Source organism: Molossus molossus, unplaced genomic scaffold (genome assembly GCF_014108415.1).
Source record: "Molossus molossus isolate mMolMol1 unplaced genomic scaffold, mMolMol1.p scaffold_m16_p_6, whole genome shotgun sequence".
Lineage (NCBI taxonomy): Eukaryota > Metazoa > Chordata > Mammalia > Chiroptera > Molossidae > Molossus > Molossus molossus.
In genome coordinates this window covers 9113423-9132858 of record NW_023425399.1, presented here as the reverse complement: position 1 = coordinate 9132858, position 19436 = coordinate 9113423, and the positions used below count along the sequence as shown (strand labels likewise).

The window sequence follows — 19436 nt, the reverse complement described above, 5'->3', positions numbered from 1 at the left end:
TTTTAATTGGAAATCTACTGACTAATAAAAATATAGTTGCGCCCTGGCCGGTTTGGCTCAGCGGTTAGAGCGTCGGCCTGCGGTCCGGAGAGACCCGGGTTCGGTTCCCGCTAAGGGCATGTACCTCGGTTGCAGTTTGTCCCCGGCCCTGGTTGGTCGTGCGGGTGGCAGCCACTCGATGTGTCCCTTTCACATCGATGTTTCCCTCTCTCTCTCTCCCTCCCACTCTATCTGTACAAAAAATGGAAAAATGTCCTCGGATGAGGATTAAAAAAAAAATATATATATATATATAGTTGCGGGGACATGAGTTGGTCATGGCTGAATTGGATGGTCCAGGATTTCTCTCAGCAGAAAAAAACTTAGTAATTCTGGAGATTATACTTAATAGTGTAGCCCTGGTCAGTTTGGCTTAGCAGTTAGAACCTTGGCCCAGGGACCAAAGGGGTCACGGGTTAGATTCCGGTCAAGAGCAGGTGACTGGGTGGCAGGTTTCCTGGCCCTGACCTGGGCTGTGTGGGAGGCAACCAATCCATGTGTCTCACTCACATCGATGTTTCGCTCTCTCCCTCCCTCCCTTCCACTCTCTCTAAAAAATCAGTGGAAAAATCCTCAGGTGAGAATTAACAACAACCAAAAAAACCCCGACTTCATACTATAAAGATACTAAGTCTTCCCATGTTAACAATTCAACGTCATGCCAATCTTCACTCTACATAGATGTTCACTAGAAATCGACAATAAATCTAAATTTCACTGGATTAATATTAAAAAAATAGCCAAGAAAACATTGATAATAAACAAGGATGAGGTTATATGGATGTGTTCGATATGACCATTCAAAAAGCTGACTACTCACGCATGATTTCTGGACTCTTTTGTATGTACACTCCATTTCCAGAAAAACTTGTTTAAAAGTTGGAGGAGGGCCCTGGCCGGTTTGGCTCAGCGGTTAGAGCGTCGGCCCGCGGACCAGAGAGTCCCAGGTTTGGTTCCTGCTAAGGGCACGTACCTCGGTTGCAGTTTGTTCCTGGCCCCGGTTGGGTTGTGTGGGTGGCAGCCACTTGATGTGTCCCTTTCACATCAATGTTTCTCTCTCTCTTCCCCTCTCTCTCTTGCTCTATCTGAAGATAAATGCAATATATATATATATATATATATATCCATCCATCCTCAGGTGAAGATAAAAAAAAAAGTTGGAGGAGGAGCCTGGTTTGGTGTGGCTCACTGGATGGAGTGTCATCGGACTGAGAGGTCCTGGTTCGATTCCCGGTCAGGGAACATGCCCAGGTTTCAGGCTTGATCCCCAGTAGGAGGCATACAGGAGGCAGCCAACTGATGTTTCTATCTCTCCCTTTCTCTCTTTCTAAAAAATCAATTTAAAAAAGTCTTAAAAGTTGGAGGAGGAGATGGAGGATGAGAGACACTTGTCTTATAAAAACAAACTATGGAAACATAGTAATGTAAATACAAAGCCTGTGAGGCAGAATGAGACAGACAGCTCAGGGGAATGGAAGACCTCCTGCAGAATTTAACGTACGAGACACAGCATTTCAAATAAATGGGGAAGTTACATCATCACAATAAAAACTGTCAGGATTCAGTAAAGAATACATTCGGACCCTCCCCTGCCGCACATAAAGTCACTTCCGGGGGATTGATGATGTAAAGGGCATGGTCAAGCATAGATGGGACAAGGGCTAACTCACACTGCCTGTTTGTACGTTTCCCAGGGCTGAGAGGCCAAAGAGGCTGACCACTCCATCATCACATCAAGACTTCATTACGGGAACTTACGTACAAGGGGTGTCTTGGGTTGTGGCAGGAAGATATGGATATCCTAAGAAGCTGCTTAGTGAATGCTACAGAATGATCCAGAATGAGGCAGGATGGATAGGGGTACTGCCCAGATAAGGGGAGAAGGCCACCTTCCATGCTTGCCTGGGGCAGGACAAAGGCCTGTGCCAGGAACCAGCAGCACCTCGGGGCCGAGGGGAATGGTCATCAGATAGTCTCTGGCGTATGGGAAGTGATCTCTGTTCTGGCCCAGGTCTAGCGGGGGGTCTGGCAGTAGTCACTGCATGGAACTGTCTCTTCTCCACACTGCCTTTTCTTAGGACAATTTGGTATGTTCCATCAACATTTGAAACATGCGAAACCTTTGCCCCAGCCACTTCAGCAATTGGACTCTCTCAAGTTGACCTACTTAGATTTTGCACATGGATCTATGTGCATCTGTGTTCACTGTGGTGCATATAATGTGATAGTGGAAAATTGGAAACAAACTCATATTCAGGAGGAGAACAGGTAAGTAAATTACCTCCATCCACACAATGGGTTAGTACGCGCAGCCACTTAAAGGAGTAAGGTAGGTTTGTTGAGTCAATATCGACTGAGCACCTACTATGTGCCAGGACCAGTTCTTGAGCAGAGGACAAAACAGTCTCTGCCTTCATGGGGATTACTTGTTAGTGGGGCTGAGAGTCCATGAATGAAGAGCCAATAAAAATATAATGGAATTCAAGTAATAAATGTTGTGAAGCCGAATAGAGGAGAGCGAGGGATGCGGCATGTCACGCTGTTTACGCACCGGCCCTCGGAGGTGACAGGCGAGCTTTATTCGAAGTTTTCCAATCACAAAGAAGAGGTCACCAAGAAACAGTAAGCTTCAAAAACACAAGTAATTACAAGACAATTTATGTCTTTTTTTACCTGTTTCCCTACACATACATTAGGTATTTGGGTATAGGTACAGACACCTGCCAGAACGCTGACATTAAAGGGCCAGAGATTTAAAACTTTTTTTTTTTTTTTTAATCCTCATCTGAGGACATTTTTGCATTTATCTTCAGATAGAGCAGGAGGGAGAAAGGGAAGTAGAGAGAGAGAGAGAGAAACATCGACATGAGAGAGACACATCGACCGGCTGCCGCCCACACGACCCCAACCAGGGCCGGGGACAAACTGCAACCGAGGCACATGCCACTAGCGGGAACCGAACCCGGGTCTCTCTGGTCCACGGGCCGACGCTCTAACCCCTGAGCCAAATCGGCCAGGGCTAGAACTTTTTTCAACAAGCACATACTCATGTATTATGTTTACAATGCAAGTACTTGTGAACTGTGTCTGTGAAAAAAGCTCGTATGGGCACATATGCAAAGAAGAAGTTGGGTCAGAAGCAGCTTAGGGGTTCAGAGCATTGCCTTGGGGTAAAAAATACTTGGTGTCCACGTGCCCGCCGCCTCTATGGGTGTTTTGTGACCTCAGGCAAGCAGTTGCTGTGGTGGCTTCTGGGCCTCAGCCCGAGAGCAGGAACCAGAGGATTTTGCTTTTCCCAGGGTCCCCTGGCTGTCTGTTGACATTTTTGGTTGTCACAACTGGGGAGGCGGGGGTGTTACTACTAAACACCCTAGACTGCACAGGATGGCAACTTCCCTGTTCCTTGCACAGAGAATTACCCAGCCCCAAATGTCGAGGGTTGAGGTTGAGAAACGGCGCTCTAGAAAAAGGGGCGATGTCGACCTCACAGGGCTGAGAATTGTGTGCAATGTACTCAATCCGCACAGCCCCGGCCAGAACCAGCTCTCAATAAGTGGGAATTACTATTTTTATGACTGAACTTCCCCAAATTAAAAAAACAACAACACAAAAAGAGCTTGAGGAAGTAGTGGTACCTGGAGTCAACTCAGCCCACTTGAACTCCAGGGACAGATCTCTGCGTCTCGGACAGCAGCCCGGGGGTCCACAGGCTGTCTGTGAGTGCGTCAGAAAGGGCATGGAAGTTTCCGCGCTCCTCCTGGGCTTTTCCATGTTTTTAGTCTCCTGTCACTAGTTCGGGAGCACTCCTGCTGGGTTGTCCCTGGGCTCCTGTGTACTCAGCTATCTTTCTCTGCTGGACACTTCCCTCTGCTTGAAGACCACAGGTTTCTCCTGTTGAAAAGCCAAGATCAAAACCACCAGCCTTGCCCTGGCCGGTTTGGCTCAGCGGTTAGAGCGTCGGCCCGCAGACCAGAGAGTCCCGGGTTCGGTTCCCGCTAAGGGCACGTACCTCAGCCCGGTTGGGATCGTGTGGGTGGCAACCACTTGATGTGTCTCTCTCACGTCGATGTTTCCTTCTCTTTCTCCCCGCCCCCCTCCGGTTCTCTGTTTGCCTCTTAGGAAATTCAAGAGATGCCTGCACTGACTGCTGCCTCATTTCCTTCCTTCTTGGCCCACTCCAGTGCGCCCCCTCCGCATCCCCAAGGTCAACAGAATGGCTCTTGCCACCTGACCAACACCCTCTCCATTGCCGATCGTCAGCTTGCACTCCTCACGGTGCACCCTCCTTGCTGCGTCCTCGCTGCGGATGACTCCCTTGAACATCTCTTCCCTTGACTTCCCCGTCCGATCCACCCTGCCCCCCCCCCCCCCCCCCCTGTCTGCTCTGCTCACTCATCTTCTCAGCTGTTGCCAAATGGAGATCTCAGAGCCTCGGGCCAAGGCCACTTCCCTTGGCCTCCATGCTCCCGAGCTATCTCACTTATCCCTGGTTCACAAATCCACCCTGGTCCCAGCAAACCGGAGCACGCAGGCCTGCCTACTCGCCATTTCTGCTTGGTCGTTTCAACCCCCCCCCCCGAGCTTAATTCGCTCACAACCCATCTCATGATCTTCCCCGGGAACCCGGGCCAAGTCCAGTACCTTGCCGTCCACGCAGGTGGGGAAGCCAGCAGCGCAGCGGAGTCCTCATGGTCTCATAGCACTCATCGAGGCTGGAACTTTAACCTTGGTGCGTGTGGGGGACAGTAGGCTCGACACTGACCCTGCCTTCCAGCTCATCATCATATCCCTGGCACCTGGGCACAGACCTTGACACTCACTAAATATTAGTGAGTGGTCAACATTCATGTGATTATAATCTCTGAGCAGAGTCATGCAGACGGCAAACCCTGCACTGGTCCCAGAGGAACCTCACCCTCCCCTTGCCAAGGGGTCTTACTTGACCTGGGCGTCATGTGGGCCGATTCCTGAAAGAAAACCCGGGTGTGGCAGGAGGCCTGGAGAGCACAGTGGGGTTTGGTGCTTTTGCTACATCAGCTAAGTGTTTCACTCACCGGTCTGGCTGCAGGGGTAGGGAGGGCAGTACTTCTCTCAGGCACACCCAGTGTTCGGCTGAGCAAAGTGGAAGCCCAGAGCCTGAAGGGACACATGGAGGAGCTGAACTCCCACAAGAAGGGAGAGGCCCCAGGAAGCCCCACTGTCCTGGACAAAGAGAGACGACCACCAAGGTTTGGTTCTTGAATATGTATTTTTTACTGAAAAAATCATTCATAAATTAACATACAAAAATGTACAAACACATGAGTAAATAATGCAATGACAAAGGACTATCTTTGTGAAAAGTGTTTTTTAAAACATCTGTAGATTTCAGTGCAAAAGTGTACCCCTGGCACCTCTTAAAACATAAGAGCAGCTCAAAAAAACACCGTGATGGAAATAAGCTAGCTACGTTCAATGTCATCGTCAATGGTGAGTGGGCACAATCAATACGTGTGGCTGTTGCTCAGCAATTAATGTTTGCGGTAGAGGAGCTTGAACAAGAGTCCCTGTAATGTCAAAATGAATCTTTTTGCAAATAACCCCGCACCCCACCCCCAAAAAAGTGTGAAAGGAGAAAACTTTCCCTGTACAGCAATAATCAAAGACAAGAATGATTTAAGGGGCACACCCATCAGTAGCCTTAAAGAATTTCAGCTGCCAAAATATGCGCAAGGTCACATTTGGTTCTTATTGTTCTTTTTTTCCCCCCTAAACATGAGAATTTCACACCATTAACAGCACTCTGGGCCTGGATGTACGTTTTTAACATTTTAGTTTCCCATACAATGCTCAATGTGGCGAATAAATGACTAACAGTACACAGAGAGTTCACACTAATACAAACTTACACATGATTGTGAAATAATTTAAGTGACCCTACTTCTTGAGACCTTTTCCTTTTTGTCAAGTCAGCAGTTTCATTTTTAACTCAGGTGTTAGCCTTTTACCAACATTTGGTTCTTGGTGGTAAATATGTTAATAAAAAAGCTTCAAAGAAGATCACCTCACAACTGCCACGTACCAAGCAGTCTGTCCTGGCCAATTCCTCTAAATGGCATCATAGTTTTGTCACAGGGAGAGCAGCCCCGCCTTCAGTGACGAAAGAGGGAGGGGAACAAGAGGGGTGAGAACCGACAAGGCCAGCACACAGGGCTGGGGGGGGGGCATAAGGGGGACAAAGGGGAAAGGAATCTTTATTGCTATATGCACCATATATCAAAGGAAAAGTCAAATGAACTGTGTAATGTCCCCTCATGAAGGTCTTTTAAAGCACGAAATTCTCAAATTCTTTGAAAACTTACGATACAACTTACCAGCATTTTCAAGGGCAGCAGCCTGCTCTCTCATATGAGCCGATAAGAGCTTTACAATGCAATTGGTTTTCTAAATACCACTCTATTCTTCAAAAGAACAAAAACAAGGCCTGGCCAATCACTCCCACAGCTTGTGGGGATCATATGTCCATGGAACCAGCACATGCAACGGAAAAAACCAACCCACACGTGTATACACAAATATACCCCTGCACACACACATCCATGTAAACCATGAAAATTAAGGAAGTTGAAGGCAAACAAGGCAATTAAAAAAAATATAAAGCACTCTTCAGAAAGTACTCCCAATCATGATATATAAATATGTTTTATGGAAAAGGAGTGGGGGGGAAACTGGCATTTTTCAGAATTCTGTAGAAGTCCACGGGGACTATGAATCGAGAGGGCTTTGGCTCAGGGGAAAAACAAAGAGGCACAAATTCAAATGAATTTAGAATCTGAGTCCCCAAAGCACATGGGGTATGAACAAGCATGTGGGCTCTCGCACCCTGGGGCTTTGTGAGTCTCGTTTCAAAGCCCTGGTTGGATCTAACCTGGATCCCAGCTGCCCCCCACACAGGTAGGTGTCACCTGCTCCCGGCCAAGTTCTTCATTCGATTGCTCATTAGCTTCATGTCCTAGTTAATAACATTGATAAAGAATCTTTCTAGAAACCAAAAAGAGAAATATTCAGAGGAATCACTGAAGCTAATCGGTAATTTAGGCACAGATTTCAGAAACTGTGACCATGTTCCACAAGAGAAAAAAAAATTTAAAAGAGAGAGAGAGAGAAGGACAGACACCACACACCTCTCTCTTATGAGATGAAAGGACAAAACAAAGCCCAGGAACCATGGGTGTGCCAGGCAGCCCTCCCCTGAGGGTCTGCTCTGAGCAGGGAGAAGCACCCGCAAGACCGGAGGAGCACACCTTGCCCAGCAGGGGGTCCAGAGCAACCGTCAAGGCCAGACCTCGGGAGAAGGGGACAGTGGGGGCAGAGGTTAGTTACCAGTATGGAGATTGGACTATTTTGTTCTTTTGCGACATACCCTAAATCCACTCCCTTCCAAAATGACAGCAAGTTGGGAGATCTACTCTTTCACTGCATTTTAACTGAGTTCCTGAATTTGCCAACCAAATAAGTGATCTAATAATATAAATCCTCAGTCTGAATTGAAGCCAGCTATAAAATTAAATTTAAAAAAGGCATTTTACATGGCTTATTTACAATTATACTTCTTCAAGAAGTGATTGTTACATGTCTATTCATCTTCCCCAATCCCTCCCCTCCACCCTCAATCCCCACCCAAAGCAGGTAATTTTTTAAAAAATGAAACCAAAGAGAACACCAGAGATGGAGAATGGTGTGTGGAGTTTCATTTGCTCTTCCTAAAACACAGCTGCCCTGTGGTGGGTTTGGCTCTTTGCTCTGAAGGCCAAGAAGCTCCAAAGGCCATTCGCAGGACAGGCTCTGGGGCAAGCCCATGGCGGACCCCAGTTCCGGTTCTGGAGACTGCGGCTGAGACGGGACGTGGGGCAGGAGACGGGGAGAAGGGCAGCAGGACAGACGTCTGTCTCGTGAAAACAGAAAGCTGGTCCTGATGAAGGCGGCTCCCGAGCTCATCCCTCAGTCCCAGGGGGTCCGAACAGTGAGGGCGTTTTGTGCGTGTACTCTGTTCACATTTCCCTCGAACCCTGTGATCCTTCATTAGACACTGAACTTCTAACTCTCTTCCCATGTAGAGCCCCAAGACATCTCATCAGGCCGCTTTCTGGTGGTGGGGGGTGAAGCAAACGTACATCGTCTCCTTGTCTCAGTACTCGGTCACCTGAGCCAGCTCGGGTGTCAAGTTGACGGTAATGTTTTTATACAAGGCGTCATATGTGATGTTTGCAAAGTAGTTCAAGTTGTTGAGACCGTCCAGCCCTTGCCGCTCTTTGGACCTCCTCAGCAGAGCGTACCTGTCGATGCAGAGAACAGAGGGGGCTCTGAGAAGGGTCAACCTCCTCAGGACAGACCCCGGAGCAGAGCAGACCACAGGAGAGGACACATGGTGGGTGACCAGCCATTCAGCTACTCCATGCTAAATGCTGCTATTATTAGAATCACCTCCTATTTCATGCCAGGTGCTTTACTTATTACAAATTTCATTTAATGTACCCACCCCTTAAGCAAATGAGGAAACCAAGGCTCATGATATTAAATGACTTGCCCAAGGTCACAGAGTGAGGAAGTGGGAGGTAAGATCCTGATAACATCAGATGGGAAAGTTCAGTTGTATTCAGTGCCCTGTTACTCCCATGAAGACAGAGTTCATACAATCAGAATGGGCCCTCCAGAGACCCGTCCTCTCCCGCAGTTAACAACTAACCCTTGAAAATGCAGAGATGTCACTCCGTTCATACGCCCCAAGAGTCCAACCTAGGATTTATTTATTGAAAGCTGAGAGATAGTAAAGCAACTGCAACCACATGAACAGCAGCTCAGGGCCACCCCTCCAGAGCCGGGACTTGCAGAAAGGGTGCCAACTCAGCTCTGTCACATCAGTGTCAGTCACAGAGACCTTTACCCAAGTGGACTTTTCTCCAACTCTCTGAAGGCTACAGAGATTAATTATATAGCTTACGGTGTAGAATGAGTGATTTCCTTAAAAGATCTTACAATCAACATTTTCACCAATAGTCTGATTTCACCCTAAATGTCTGCCTCATAGTTAAAATAAACTATAAAACAGCTGTCAGAACAGGACCTTGGAGAGAGGCCGGGGGGTAAGACGGGGGTTGTAATATGCTCTGGGACATCTGGAAATGCAAAGTCTAGAGGATATTTGTAAGGAAAATAAATAAATGGCACCAACCTTCCAAGAAACTGGACTTCTCCTCGATGGTGATGAGGAATGGACTTGTACTTCCCTGTGTCCCCTTCCGGCCGGCTCACAGAATAGCCTGCGTTCTGTACTCTGTCCGAGACAAGGAGAGTGGCTTTTAAACAAAGCGATCCAGTCCTATAGGTGACCAATGCTTGGTCGAGGTTGAGAAACCCCAAGTTGAACAACAGAACTTCCTCTGCATCTAAGTATTAAAATTGCCTAGCTCTGAATGGTTTGGTTCAGTGGTTAGAGCGCTGGCCTGTGTACCAGAAGGTCATGGGTTTGATTCCCAGTCAAGGGCACATACCTGGGTTGCAGGTTCAATCCCCAGCCCCAGGCAGGGTTATGAGGGAGGCAACCAACTGATGCGTCTCTCTCACATCCATGTTTCTCTCTCTCTCTCTCTCTCTCTCTCACACACACACCTTTCTTCCCTACCTCCCTTCTACTCTACCTAAAAATCAATGGGAAAAATATCCTCGGGGAAGGATTAACAACAATAACAAAATTGCCTAAACTCTCTGGAAAAGTTCATGGTTTTAGAAAAGAAACCTACAATACAAAAAATTTTTGGGGAAAAAAAAAAAGTCAAAATGGAATTCAAAATTCCTGAGGGTAAGGTCTGACACGGGTTCTCAGGGCAGGTCCATCAGTGGGGTCCCTGGCGGACGAGTGCGCACCCACTCCCTCTGGCCAGCTTGCTTGGGTCCTGTCAGAATCTCTCTCGTGGGTGGACGGCACCTTTCCCTCCGACGAGCTACCATAAAGCAAGTCGGCAAAGTCAGAGTTGCTCTGCGTTTTCCCTATTTCGGGAGAAATCGTGTCTCCCCACTCACCTCCCTCGTCACTACGGAGGTGAACAAATTTACATGACAATCTAGATGTAAAGTGTCACCATCTGTGAACAGTCACCAAGAGGGAGGCAGAATTGAGGGAAGGTGTTCAGGATATTATCCTAACATGTTAAAGATAAGATCTCCCAAGCTGGGTTTACTGGAAACGTAAAAGGGCTCTAAGAATCATTAATAGGCTTTGGAGTCTATGTAAATTTTATGGTCATTTTCATATTATTTTGATATCCTCCTGCCTCCAAATTATACTCTCATTTGATAAGTACACACGGATGCCTACTGTGTGCCTGGAATCGTGCAGGGTGCTGGGGGGAATCCAGCCACAGTTCCTGAACCTAAACTGCCCCTGCTCACCTCGCCCAAGCTGGGGAGACAGAAAGGGACAAAAATAATGACAGATGTTCTGGGAGAGATCAACTGGATTCAAGGACGGTCAGACCAGTTAAATGTATGGAAAAGCTCCCTAGGTCCCTAAGAAACTCAAGTTAAAAGTGTAAAACGCAAAAACATTTATATATAAAATCCTGTGAATGACATGTAGATACCACAAAAATTGATACGGATTAACCGAAAACAATGATGGTGAGTGAAGGAAGTCAGACAATAGAGAGAACATGCTGTATAATTCCCTTTCTATAAAACTAGAGAATGCAAACAAATCTAAAGTAACAGAAAGCAGATGAGTGATTGCTTGAGGATGGGAAGACAGGGAACACAGGAAAGGAGGGATTACCAAGGAGCACAAGGAAACTTTTGGAGGTGATGGATATGTTCATTATATTGAAGTAATAATGTTTTCACTTCAAGTGTGTACATGTGTCGAAATTTATCAAATTATACACCTTATATATGTGCAATTTATTGTATGTCAACTATACCTCAATGAAGCTAGCTAGATATCTTTGTAATTTCAAAATAAAAGTATGAACCCTGGCCGGTTTTCTCAGTGGTTAGAGCATTGGCCTGCGGATCAGAGAGTCCTGGGTTTGATTCCAGTCAAGGGCATGTACTTCAGTTGTGGTTAGTCCCCGGTCCCAGTTGGGGTCATGCAGGTGGCAACCAATCGATGTTTATCTCCCCCTCCCACTCTGTCTGAAGATAAATGTGGCTATTTAAGAGCTAAAATGTGGCCAAAATTTAAAACGTTTATTTCCATTGTTGGCAATGGTGTAAGAAAATGGGCACCCTAATGCACCATTGGTTAGAATCTTTTTTGAAGGAAAATTTGGCAACAACTCTCAAAATTTAAAGTGCATTTATTTTTTGACTCTATAGTCTCACAACTAGGAATTTCATCTAAAGAAATATTTGAACATGTGAACAAAGGGTGTCCAAAATTGTAAATGACAACAGGAGAGGATTAAAATAAATTATTTTGTAAGTCCATAAAGGAATACTATGCAATTATTAAAAATAATGAAGCAGCCCTGGCCGATTTGGTTCAGCTGTTAGAGCATCGGCCTGAGGACCAATGAGTCTCGGGTTCAATTCCAGTCAAGGGCACGTACCTCAGTTGCGGTTCATCCCAGGCCCTGGTCAGGGTCGTGCAGGAGACAACCAGTTGATGTGTCCCTCTCCTGTTGATGTTTCTCTCTCCCTCCCTCCCATTCTATCTTAAGATAAATAGAAAAATATCCTCGGGTGAGGATTGGAAAAAAAAGAGAAAGAAAACAGTTCTCACTATTATTAACATGGTGGGAGGGGGGAAGGGATGTGTCTGAGTTGCTTGTAGATGAACAGAAAGAAGTCTAGAAAGAAATAGCTTGTTAAAATGGCTACTTCTTGGGAATGAACGAGGACGGCAATGGACATTAAAACTTACACCCTTTGCTTTATGTACTTTTCTATCATATGAGGTTTTTCAAAAATTTTTTTTCCTCACCAGAGGATATTTTTCTACTTATTATCAGCTAGAGTGGAAGGGAGGGAGAGAGAGAGACAGAGAAACACCAATGTAATAGAGCCACATCGACTGGTTGCCTCCCGCACAACCTGACCAGGGTGGGGGATGAACTGCAACCAAGGTACGTGCCCCGTGACTCATTGATCCGCAGTCCCAGGCTCTAACCGCTGAGCCAAACTGGCCAGAGCTGTATCATGAGTTTTTACCAACAAATATTACTTTGTAATTAACAGCCAACACATACTTTCTTTTTAAAAGCCAAGCTAAAAGTAATCAGATACAAGGCGGCAACTTTTTGCTTCTTCATTACTTATTAAGTTACTATACTACTCACAGCACTGTTCACACAAACTTATATAACAGAAGCCTTAGCTGACAGCACGGATAAATTTGTGTGCACATCACTAACATTCGACCTCTGGTTTGGGGAGGTTTCAGTGAAATGTGCTATGAATGGAAAACACACATCAGATTCCAAAGATTTAGTAAGAAAAAAGGAATGTAAAATATTTCATTAACATTTTATATTGATTACATGTTGAACTGATATTATTTGGATACACTGTGATAAATACATTGTTAAGATTTTATCACCATATTAAAATTAATTTGACCTCTTTTTTCTTTTTTAGCCGTTTGAAATGTGGCTACTAGACGTTTTAAAATACATGGCTCATGTTATATTCGTATTGCACAGCACTGGTCTGGAGAGTCTAAAGGAGCATTTCTAGAAGACACTGGAAAAAGGGCAGTACCTGTTCCACAGGTCGTCATCTTCTCCACCCCAACCCCAGAAAGCATTAGGAAAGCCATTGATTTTCCGAAACTGTTCCACTGTTAAGCCGCTCACTCCGCCGAAGAACTCGGTATAAGGGAGCCTAAAGGGAGATGTGGAGCATCAGGCATCTGTGCTGAAAGGGTGACTCTTCCCCAGAAGGCCATCTCACTGGAGAACTGTCTTAAGTAAAACAACGTTGTCTGTGCTGCTGCCTTGAACCATCTGGAACTGTTTCCTCATGCTCAGATGCATCAACCGGAGTAGCTCATTGAACATTTTTCACAACAGCTTTACTGAGACATACTGACATGTCACATAATTCACCCATTTCAAGTGCATAATTCAGTGATGTTTAGTATATTCACAGGGCTGTGCAACCATGACCACAATCAATTGTAATACATTTCATTACCCTCAACAGAAGAAGCCTTGCACTCATTAGCAGGTACTCTATTCCCCTAATCCCCACCATGCAACCACTATTCTTTCTGTTTCTATAGATTTGCCTCTTCTGGATATTTCATATAAATGAAATCATATACCTGTTATCTTTTATAAACTCGTTTTTTTCACTCAGCATGTTTTCAAGGTTCATCCATGTTGCTGCATATATCAGTACTTTGCTCCTTTATATTGACAAATAGTATTCCACTGTGAGGATCTACTACATTTTGTTTAATTCATCAGTTGATGGACATTTGGGTTGGAGCTAATTAGATTTGCCATCTTTGCATCTCTCACCATCCTTTTAGCTTTAATTAAGAGGAAATGATACTCACAGATACATATACTTATCCAATTTAGTTGCAAAATGCCTTGGCATCTGCCCGCATCCATAGTAGTTACGATCACTTTCTGGTATGTGATCCACATCATGAAAAATAAGACAGTCCCAGTCCAAGTCCTTCATTGCTTCTTGAAAACCGACATTGAAAAGCATGGCTCGATTAAAGGGTTGGGTGCCAACCTAAAAGAAGCAGAACTTATTTTTAAACGGACTCCTGAAGCAAAGTCGCTGCAGCCTCAGCCCTGCCTAAAGAACAGCTTACTGAAACCGACTGGGAAATATCCCTGGGCCAAAAGTCAGACGGGTCCGGCACCACTCATCACTGTCTCACAAACCACCTGACCTCTGGCCTCGATTTCCTGAGAAATAAAGGGGTGACAATGACAAACCCAAGCTTCTCTCTCCCAAGGCTGTTTTAAAGGCAGACAACATTTAGATTATCTAGCCCCATAAAGGGAAGGTGCAGCTCCTTATCATAAGGAGAATTTCCGGAGTCTGAAGACACCACCCAAAGCAACAACTCTAGCATAACCACCATAAAAGAGGCCTTTGTTCAAGGGTAAACAAAGTTCCACCCTGGACTCAATCTGTGGTATTGATTTAGCAACATTTCAACGAGCAGCAAAGAATTGCTCTCTGTTCCCTCTCCCAACTCAGGGTGACTCAATCACAAGATTACAGTTTTACGCTCTTCACACCGAAGATGGATTAGCTTGAAGCACTCTAAACTTCTGCCCCAGTAGAGAAAGGATAGGAAAAAAGGACCGACCACTCACTTGCTCAATTACATAAAATGCAAACCGCAGGCGCTGGCGCTGAAGCATGGGAATCAGGTGTCTGAGCAGGACAGGAAGGTGCTCGTGGCGGTTCCGGAAGGGGATAAGGATTGCCACCTGGAGAGGGTCACAGCAAAAGAGGCTGCCCTGTTAGTCCCCTCAACTTCTGAGAATCAGTGACCAGCTCTTGGGGAGTACGGCCAGGGTACTGTCTGGTCCTCAACTTCCTCTAAAGGAAGTACTACTCTGGCAAGTCGACCCCTCGGAATTAAGTGGACCCCGTTGTTACACACACCGTACTATGCACACAGGGGGCATGCTGAATGAATTCATTCTAGACCCCAGCCCCAAGGAAGACATATATTCTACACAGTGACCCAGTACATGGATACATCCATAAAACATGCTTCATAAAACAGTACTTCCCCTTACAACAGGCAAAGCACTTTAACACAGACATATTTATTTAATGATGGTCATTAAATTGATTTTACATTCTAGCAATGGGCTGGAAACACTCATCTGTTCCAGACCTGCTCTGATCATTGCTGCACCATGACCATCTCACAGGGCCGGCACAGAGTAAGCGAGAATATTCTATGTCAGGTGAGCTATCTCGTCTTTACTCCACTAAACTCATAGTAACAATGGCGACTAAGGCATGAAGCACTGAAGTTGTGAGGTGGCTTCTGTAAATGTGTCACAAGAGACCTACCAACACTCCTCCCTACTTAGTCAATAGTCCTACAAGGAAGACAAAAGGGTCCTGCTCAGTCACTGGGATAATGCAAACTTCTGGCTACATAAGAGTCCTTAGGAGAAACCCATTCCTCCAAAATATTGCCATCAAATGCAAATACTTTTCATCAGTAGCAGGAAGAAGCAAATTACAAAATGTCACAGTCAGTGAATCCCGTGGCGATCTGAACCAATGGCAAGTCCCAGGTGGGTTTCCCAGCGCTTCAGGTCTGACTCCACACCCTACCTTCCATCGGGGTACACAATCGGAAGGTGCCCAGTGACCTCCAGGCTTGATGGCTGGGTCTCTGGAGAAGAGTTCATGAATGGTATCCATTCCGATTTCACTCATGTTTATGTCTATTGGGCCCTCTGAACAGAGAGAGAGAAAAAAACTTAAGAGGCTGGAAAATGGTATACTCTTTCCCTTAGGTCCAGAGTTTTTACTCTCTGGAGAAGTTCAATACTTTTTCCAACTCCCTGCATTTTAGGTCATCACTATTACTGCAACAAATCAAGAAACTAGAGTTCTGCTTCTGCCTCGGGTGTAAAGAGAAGTTAAAATCAAGCAAACAGCAGCTGAACTTCTCAGAGGAAGGAGAAAGGCCGCCGAGCGTGGAGCCATCTCTCCATGCTCCCGAGGCGAGCACAGACGCACTGTCCCAATTACTTCATCAGTGACCCCGACTGGTCACGTCCAAACTCATCTCTCGCTAAGTCAAGAAGCAGAACTATGATACAGAAAAGGTGTAATACTTTACACTTTTTGTTGCTGCTTTAGATTCCGCAGGATTCCAAGAAAGAAGGCAAGAAGATCCAAGAATTTTTTTCAACTAGTACTTTGTTAAGAAAATAACTTCATATCAAACGAGTTATAATATGTTAAGATTTATACAAAAAGATGAAATTGGTTGCCTGTACTTTCTCTAGGATGTCCTAACAGACCCCAAGTTACAAATGAGGGTGTATGTGCAAAGGAAACCGGGAAAAGTGTAGAAAATGGCACCAAGAACACAGGCAACTTCGCGGGGGGCTGAGGAAGTCAGGACACAAGTAACTTTCACAGCCGTTTCCAACGACAGGGAGGCGCTTCCGGTCTCTACGTAGGTAGACACGCCGAGGGAACGTGAACACTTGCCCTCTTATTTTAATCAAATAAAAAGACAGCAGTTTCCAAAGTAGAGGAAGATACGCGAGAGCTCTACTCACTCATGGAAGGGAGCCTTTCTGGACAGGTGTGATTTGCAAAGTAGGTGAAGTCTTCAGGAAGAAAAGTTGTGGTTTGTAGGAAGGTTTCACTGTGGTTCAAGTCAAGAGGATAATCTAGAGAGTAAGAAAAAGAGGCAACTCAGACTGGTACGTGTGATCAATTCTGCAATTCTCAGATGACTACCAAAGAAGTTTTTCTCTTAGACATCATTTTGTGTGAAGCCGGACTCTGGACCAGCTCTTCACCACAGCTACAAATTTGAACCTGTCAATAAAAATGTTAACCAGCCTGGCCAGTGTGGCTCAATGATTGAGCATCGACCCCTGCACCAAGAGGTCGCCGGTTCGATTCCTGGTCAGGGCACACGCCCAGGTTGTGGGCCCAATCCCCAATGGGGGGCATGCAGGAGGCAGCCAATCGATGTTCTCTCTAATGGATGTTTCTATCTCTCTCTCCCTCTCCCTTCCTCTCTCTCTAAAATCAATAAAGAAAAAAATTTTTTTTATCAATAAAGGGAAAAAAAGGTTAACCAGATGATACTAAAACCAGTGTTTCTATTCTTTTTATTATTACATTGTATATGCATGCAGGGTACAGTCAAAAACTCCACAATGTAATGATAAAAACAGCACCCTTCTCCCAGACCTCATTCTCTAAAGGAACTAGGCTCACTTCGGTTAGCCAACTACTTTATCAGCCTACGGAGCTCATCGTGATGCTTCCGTTTTAGGTCTCACCTGCTGACTTCCACCACGGGAGAGGAGGGTTTCCCTCCCTGTCCTCCCCGCCCACCACACACATACCATTTCCGTCCTCCAGTCTTCCAACAGTCATATATGATCATTGTGGTTAGGACAGTCTTTAGTATTTACATGATGATGATCCTATAGATGCTATTCATAGCCGAGAAATGTGAAAGTTATGATTACTTTTCCTTCCTTTCCTGCGTATCTTTCCCCCAAGTGACTGTCTTGTTTTTCTGTTTGCCGAGTTTCATATGGAGTAATGAGTGTCCCAACACCAGCCATTCACCACTGCATTTCCACTTCAGACATTCACAGGCATCGGGTATTCTCTCAGCTTCATCCTCCAGAGATGGTCCAGAGCCTTCTGCCCCGCTCCAATGGGACTGGCTCTCTCTCCTTGGTGCCTGCATGCAGATCCTACCCTCAGGTCTCCCTTCCTCAGTATCCTGGAGAGACTTTCCATCTCTTTACAGTAATGAACCTCAGTTTTCCCAAGTTCAATTTCTCCCTTAATGGAGCACATCCTTAAAGTAGCTTCCTAAGAAGGGGAAATGGGAAGTGATTTTGAAACCTTATATATCTGATTGTTTTTTTTAAATCCTCACCTGAGGATATTCTTCCATTTATCTTCAGATAGAGTGGGAGGGAGGGAGAGACATCGATGTGAGAGAGACACATCAACTGGTTGCCTCTCACACAACCCCAACCAGGGCTGGGGAACAACCCAAACTGAACTGGGGTGCGTGCCCTTGACCAGAATCAAACCCAAGAATCTTTGGTCTTCAGGCCGACGGTGCTCTAACCACTGAGAAAACCAGTCAGGGCTTCTGATTACTTTTATTCTTCTTCACTTGACTCATAATTGGTTGGGTTTATAGAATTCTAGGCTGGAAATGATTTTCCTTTAAAATAATCAAGGTGCCTTCTAGATTCCACAGTGCCTGTTAAATGCAAAGCCATTCCAATCCCTGATCTTTGTCAGAGGCAATCAGTAATGTCTTTCTGGTTCTAGATTCCACAGTGCCTGTTAAATGCAAAGCCATCCCAATCTCTGATCTTTGTCAGAGGCGATCAGTAATGTCTTTCTGGAAGTGTAAAGAACTTTCTTTGTTCAGAAAATTTCATAATGGTGCCTTGCCAGGGGGTCTATTTTTACCACTGTGTTGACCATACCTAACCATTTTGCTACTCTACCAATTTCCTCAATTTTACCCAGTCCTTCTTTTAATGATCATTTCTGCTAGTATATCTTTAATGTCAGAGTGTTTTTTATTTTCTGAGTGTTCATTTCTTACAATATATTGTTTCATATTTGCTATCCTTTTTCTCTTACCCTTGAGAATATATATTATTGTTGTTTTAATATTCTTCTCCCAGCATAGTCTATTTCTTCCAATTTGCTGCTTCTTGTTTGTTTCAGTCCCTAGAGCACAGTGATCCTTGGTCATCTGCTAATATCAGCTAACTGAAAGGGTGTAGACTAAGGTTCTTCGTCCTAGGGTGGTCTGGCCAGAAGTCTGGTTTAGAAACTTCCAGCATCAGTATCGTTGGGTCTGTCCTCTTGGTCTGGTCCCACACCCCAGAGAAGTCTATTCCAATGTCCTGTCAGATTGTACAGTCTTGGCTACAAGCATCCTGGAACTGAGGACACCTAAACCAAGCCAGGTGACCCCAGTTGAGGGACCCTGTTTTACCATCTCTGAATATTATCTCTAGTCCTTTGTCAACATGGGGAAGAGATCTGGGCATCTGATTGCTTTTCATATATAGCTTTCAACCAACTGTTATCTAAGTTGCCACCTTTATTTTTAGCTCCAAAAGTATTTAGTATTGCTAATTCCTGAGCTTCTGGAAGATTCTGGGGTATAAATTAGGGTGGTTGATGGCTTTCCCTGCTGCCACCTTAGCAATCAGTTTTTGTGGGGGTCTGTTAAGTCCTTTATCACAAATGTTTCCAACTTCCAAACATTTTTGCCGGGGTCTCCTTTCTTATTCTCTTTATTCTTAAGGGCTTATAATATTACGTATGAGTACCTGCACCCACTGTACTATTTTTTCAGAATATTAAAATCTCTTTCACCACCCAGCCGGTGTGGTTCAGTGGCTGAGCGTCGACTCATACACCAAGAGGTCGCTGGTTCGATTTCCGGTCAGGACACATGCCCAAGTTGTGGGCCTGATCTCCGGTGGGGGGCATGCAGGAGGTGGACAATTGATTATCGCTCTCATCGATGTTTCTATCTCTCCCTCTCCATTCCCCTCTCTCTCTAACGTCAATAAAGAAAAAAATTAAAATCTCTTTCACCAATACTTTTGGATTCATGTTGATTCTATAACCATGAAAACTTTCTATTCAAATTCACTTTGCCACCTGGAATTCCAGAA

The 19436-nt window shown here is 45.2% G+C and overlaps 1 protein-coding gene across 18 annotated transcripts in view; it reads right to left on the bottom strand.

Moving 5' to 3' along the window:
- Nucleotides 1-2233: 2233 nt before the first annotated feature.
- The window catches only part of B4GALT5 (beta-1,4-galactosyltransferase 5), an 81269-nt gene continuing 64066 nt past the window's right edge, over nucleotides 2234-19436 (bottom strand). For 12 of the 18 annotated variants that reach the window (XM_036244797.1, XM_036244802.1, XM_036244801.1 and 9 more), the window contains 7 exons: nucleotides 16305-16418; nucleotides 15343-15467; nucleotides 14358-14474; nucleotides 13574-13761; nucleotides 12772-12894; nucleotides 9251-9352; nucleotides 8193-8354 (listed from right to left, as the gene is read on the bottom strand). In XM_036244797.1, the coding sequence (XP_036100690.1) occupies nucleotides 8207-8354; nucleotides 9251-9352; nucleotides 12772-12894; nucleotides 13574-13761; nucleotides 14358-14474; nucleotides 15343-15467; nucleotides 16305-16418 (917 nt within the window). In that variant the 3' untranslated portion in view covers nucleotides 8193-8206. Of the gene's footprint in view, nucleotides 2245-8192; nucleotides 8355-9250; nucleotides 9353-12771; nucleotides 12895-13573; nucleotides 13762-14357; nucleotides 14475-15342; nucleotides 15468-16304; nucleotides 16419-17108; nucleotides 17199-19436 lie in introns of those variants that run through there. The other 6 variants (XM_036244807.1, XM_036244808.1, XM_036244795.1 and 3 more) reach the window with 5 other exon arrangements.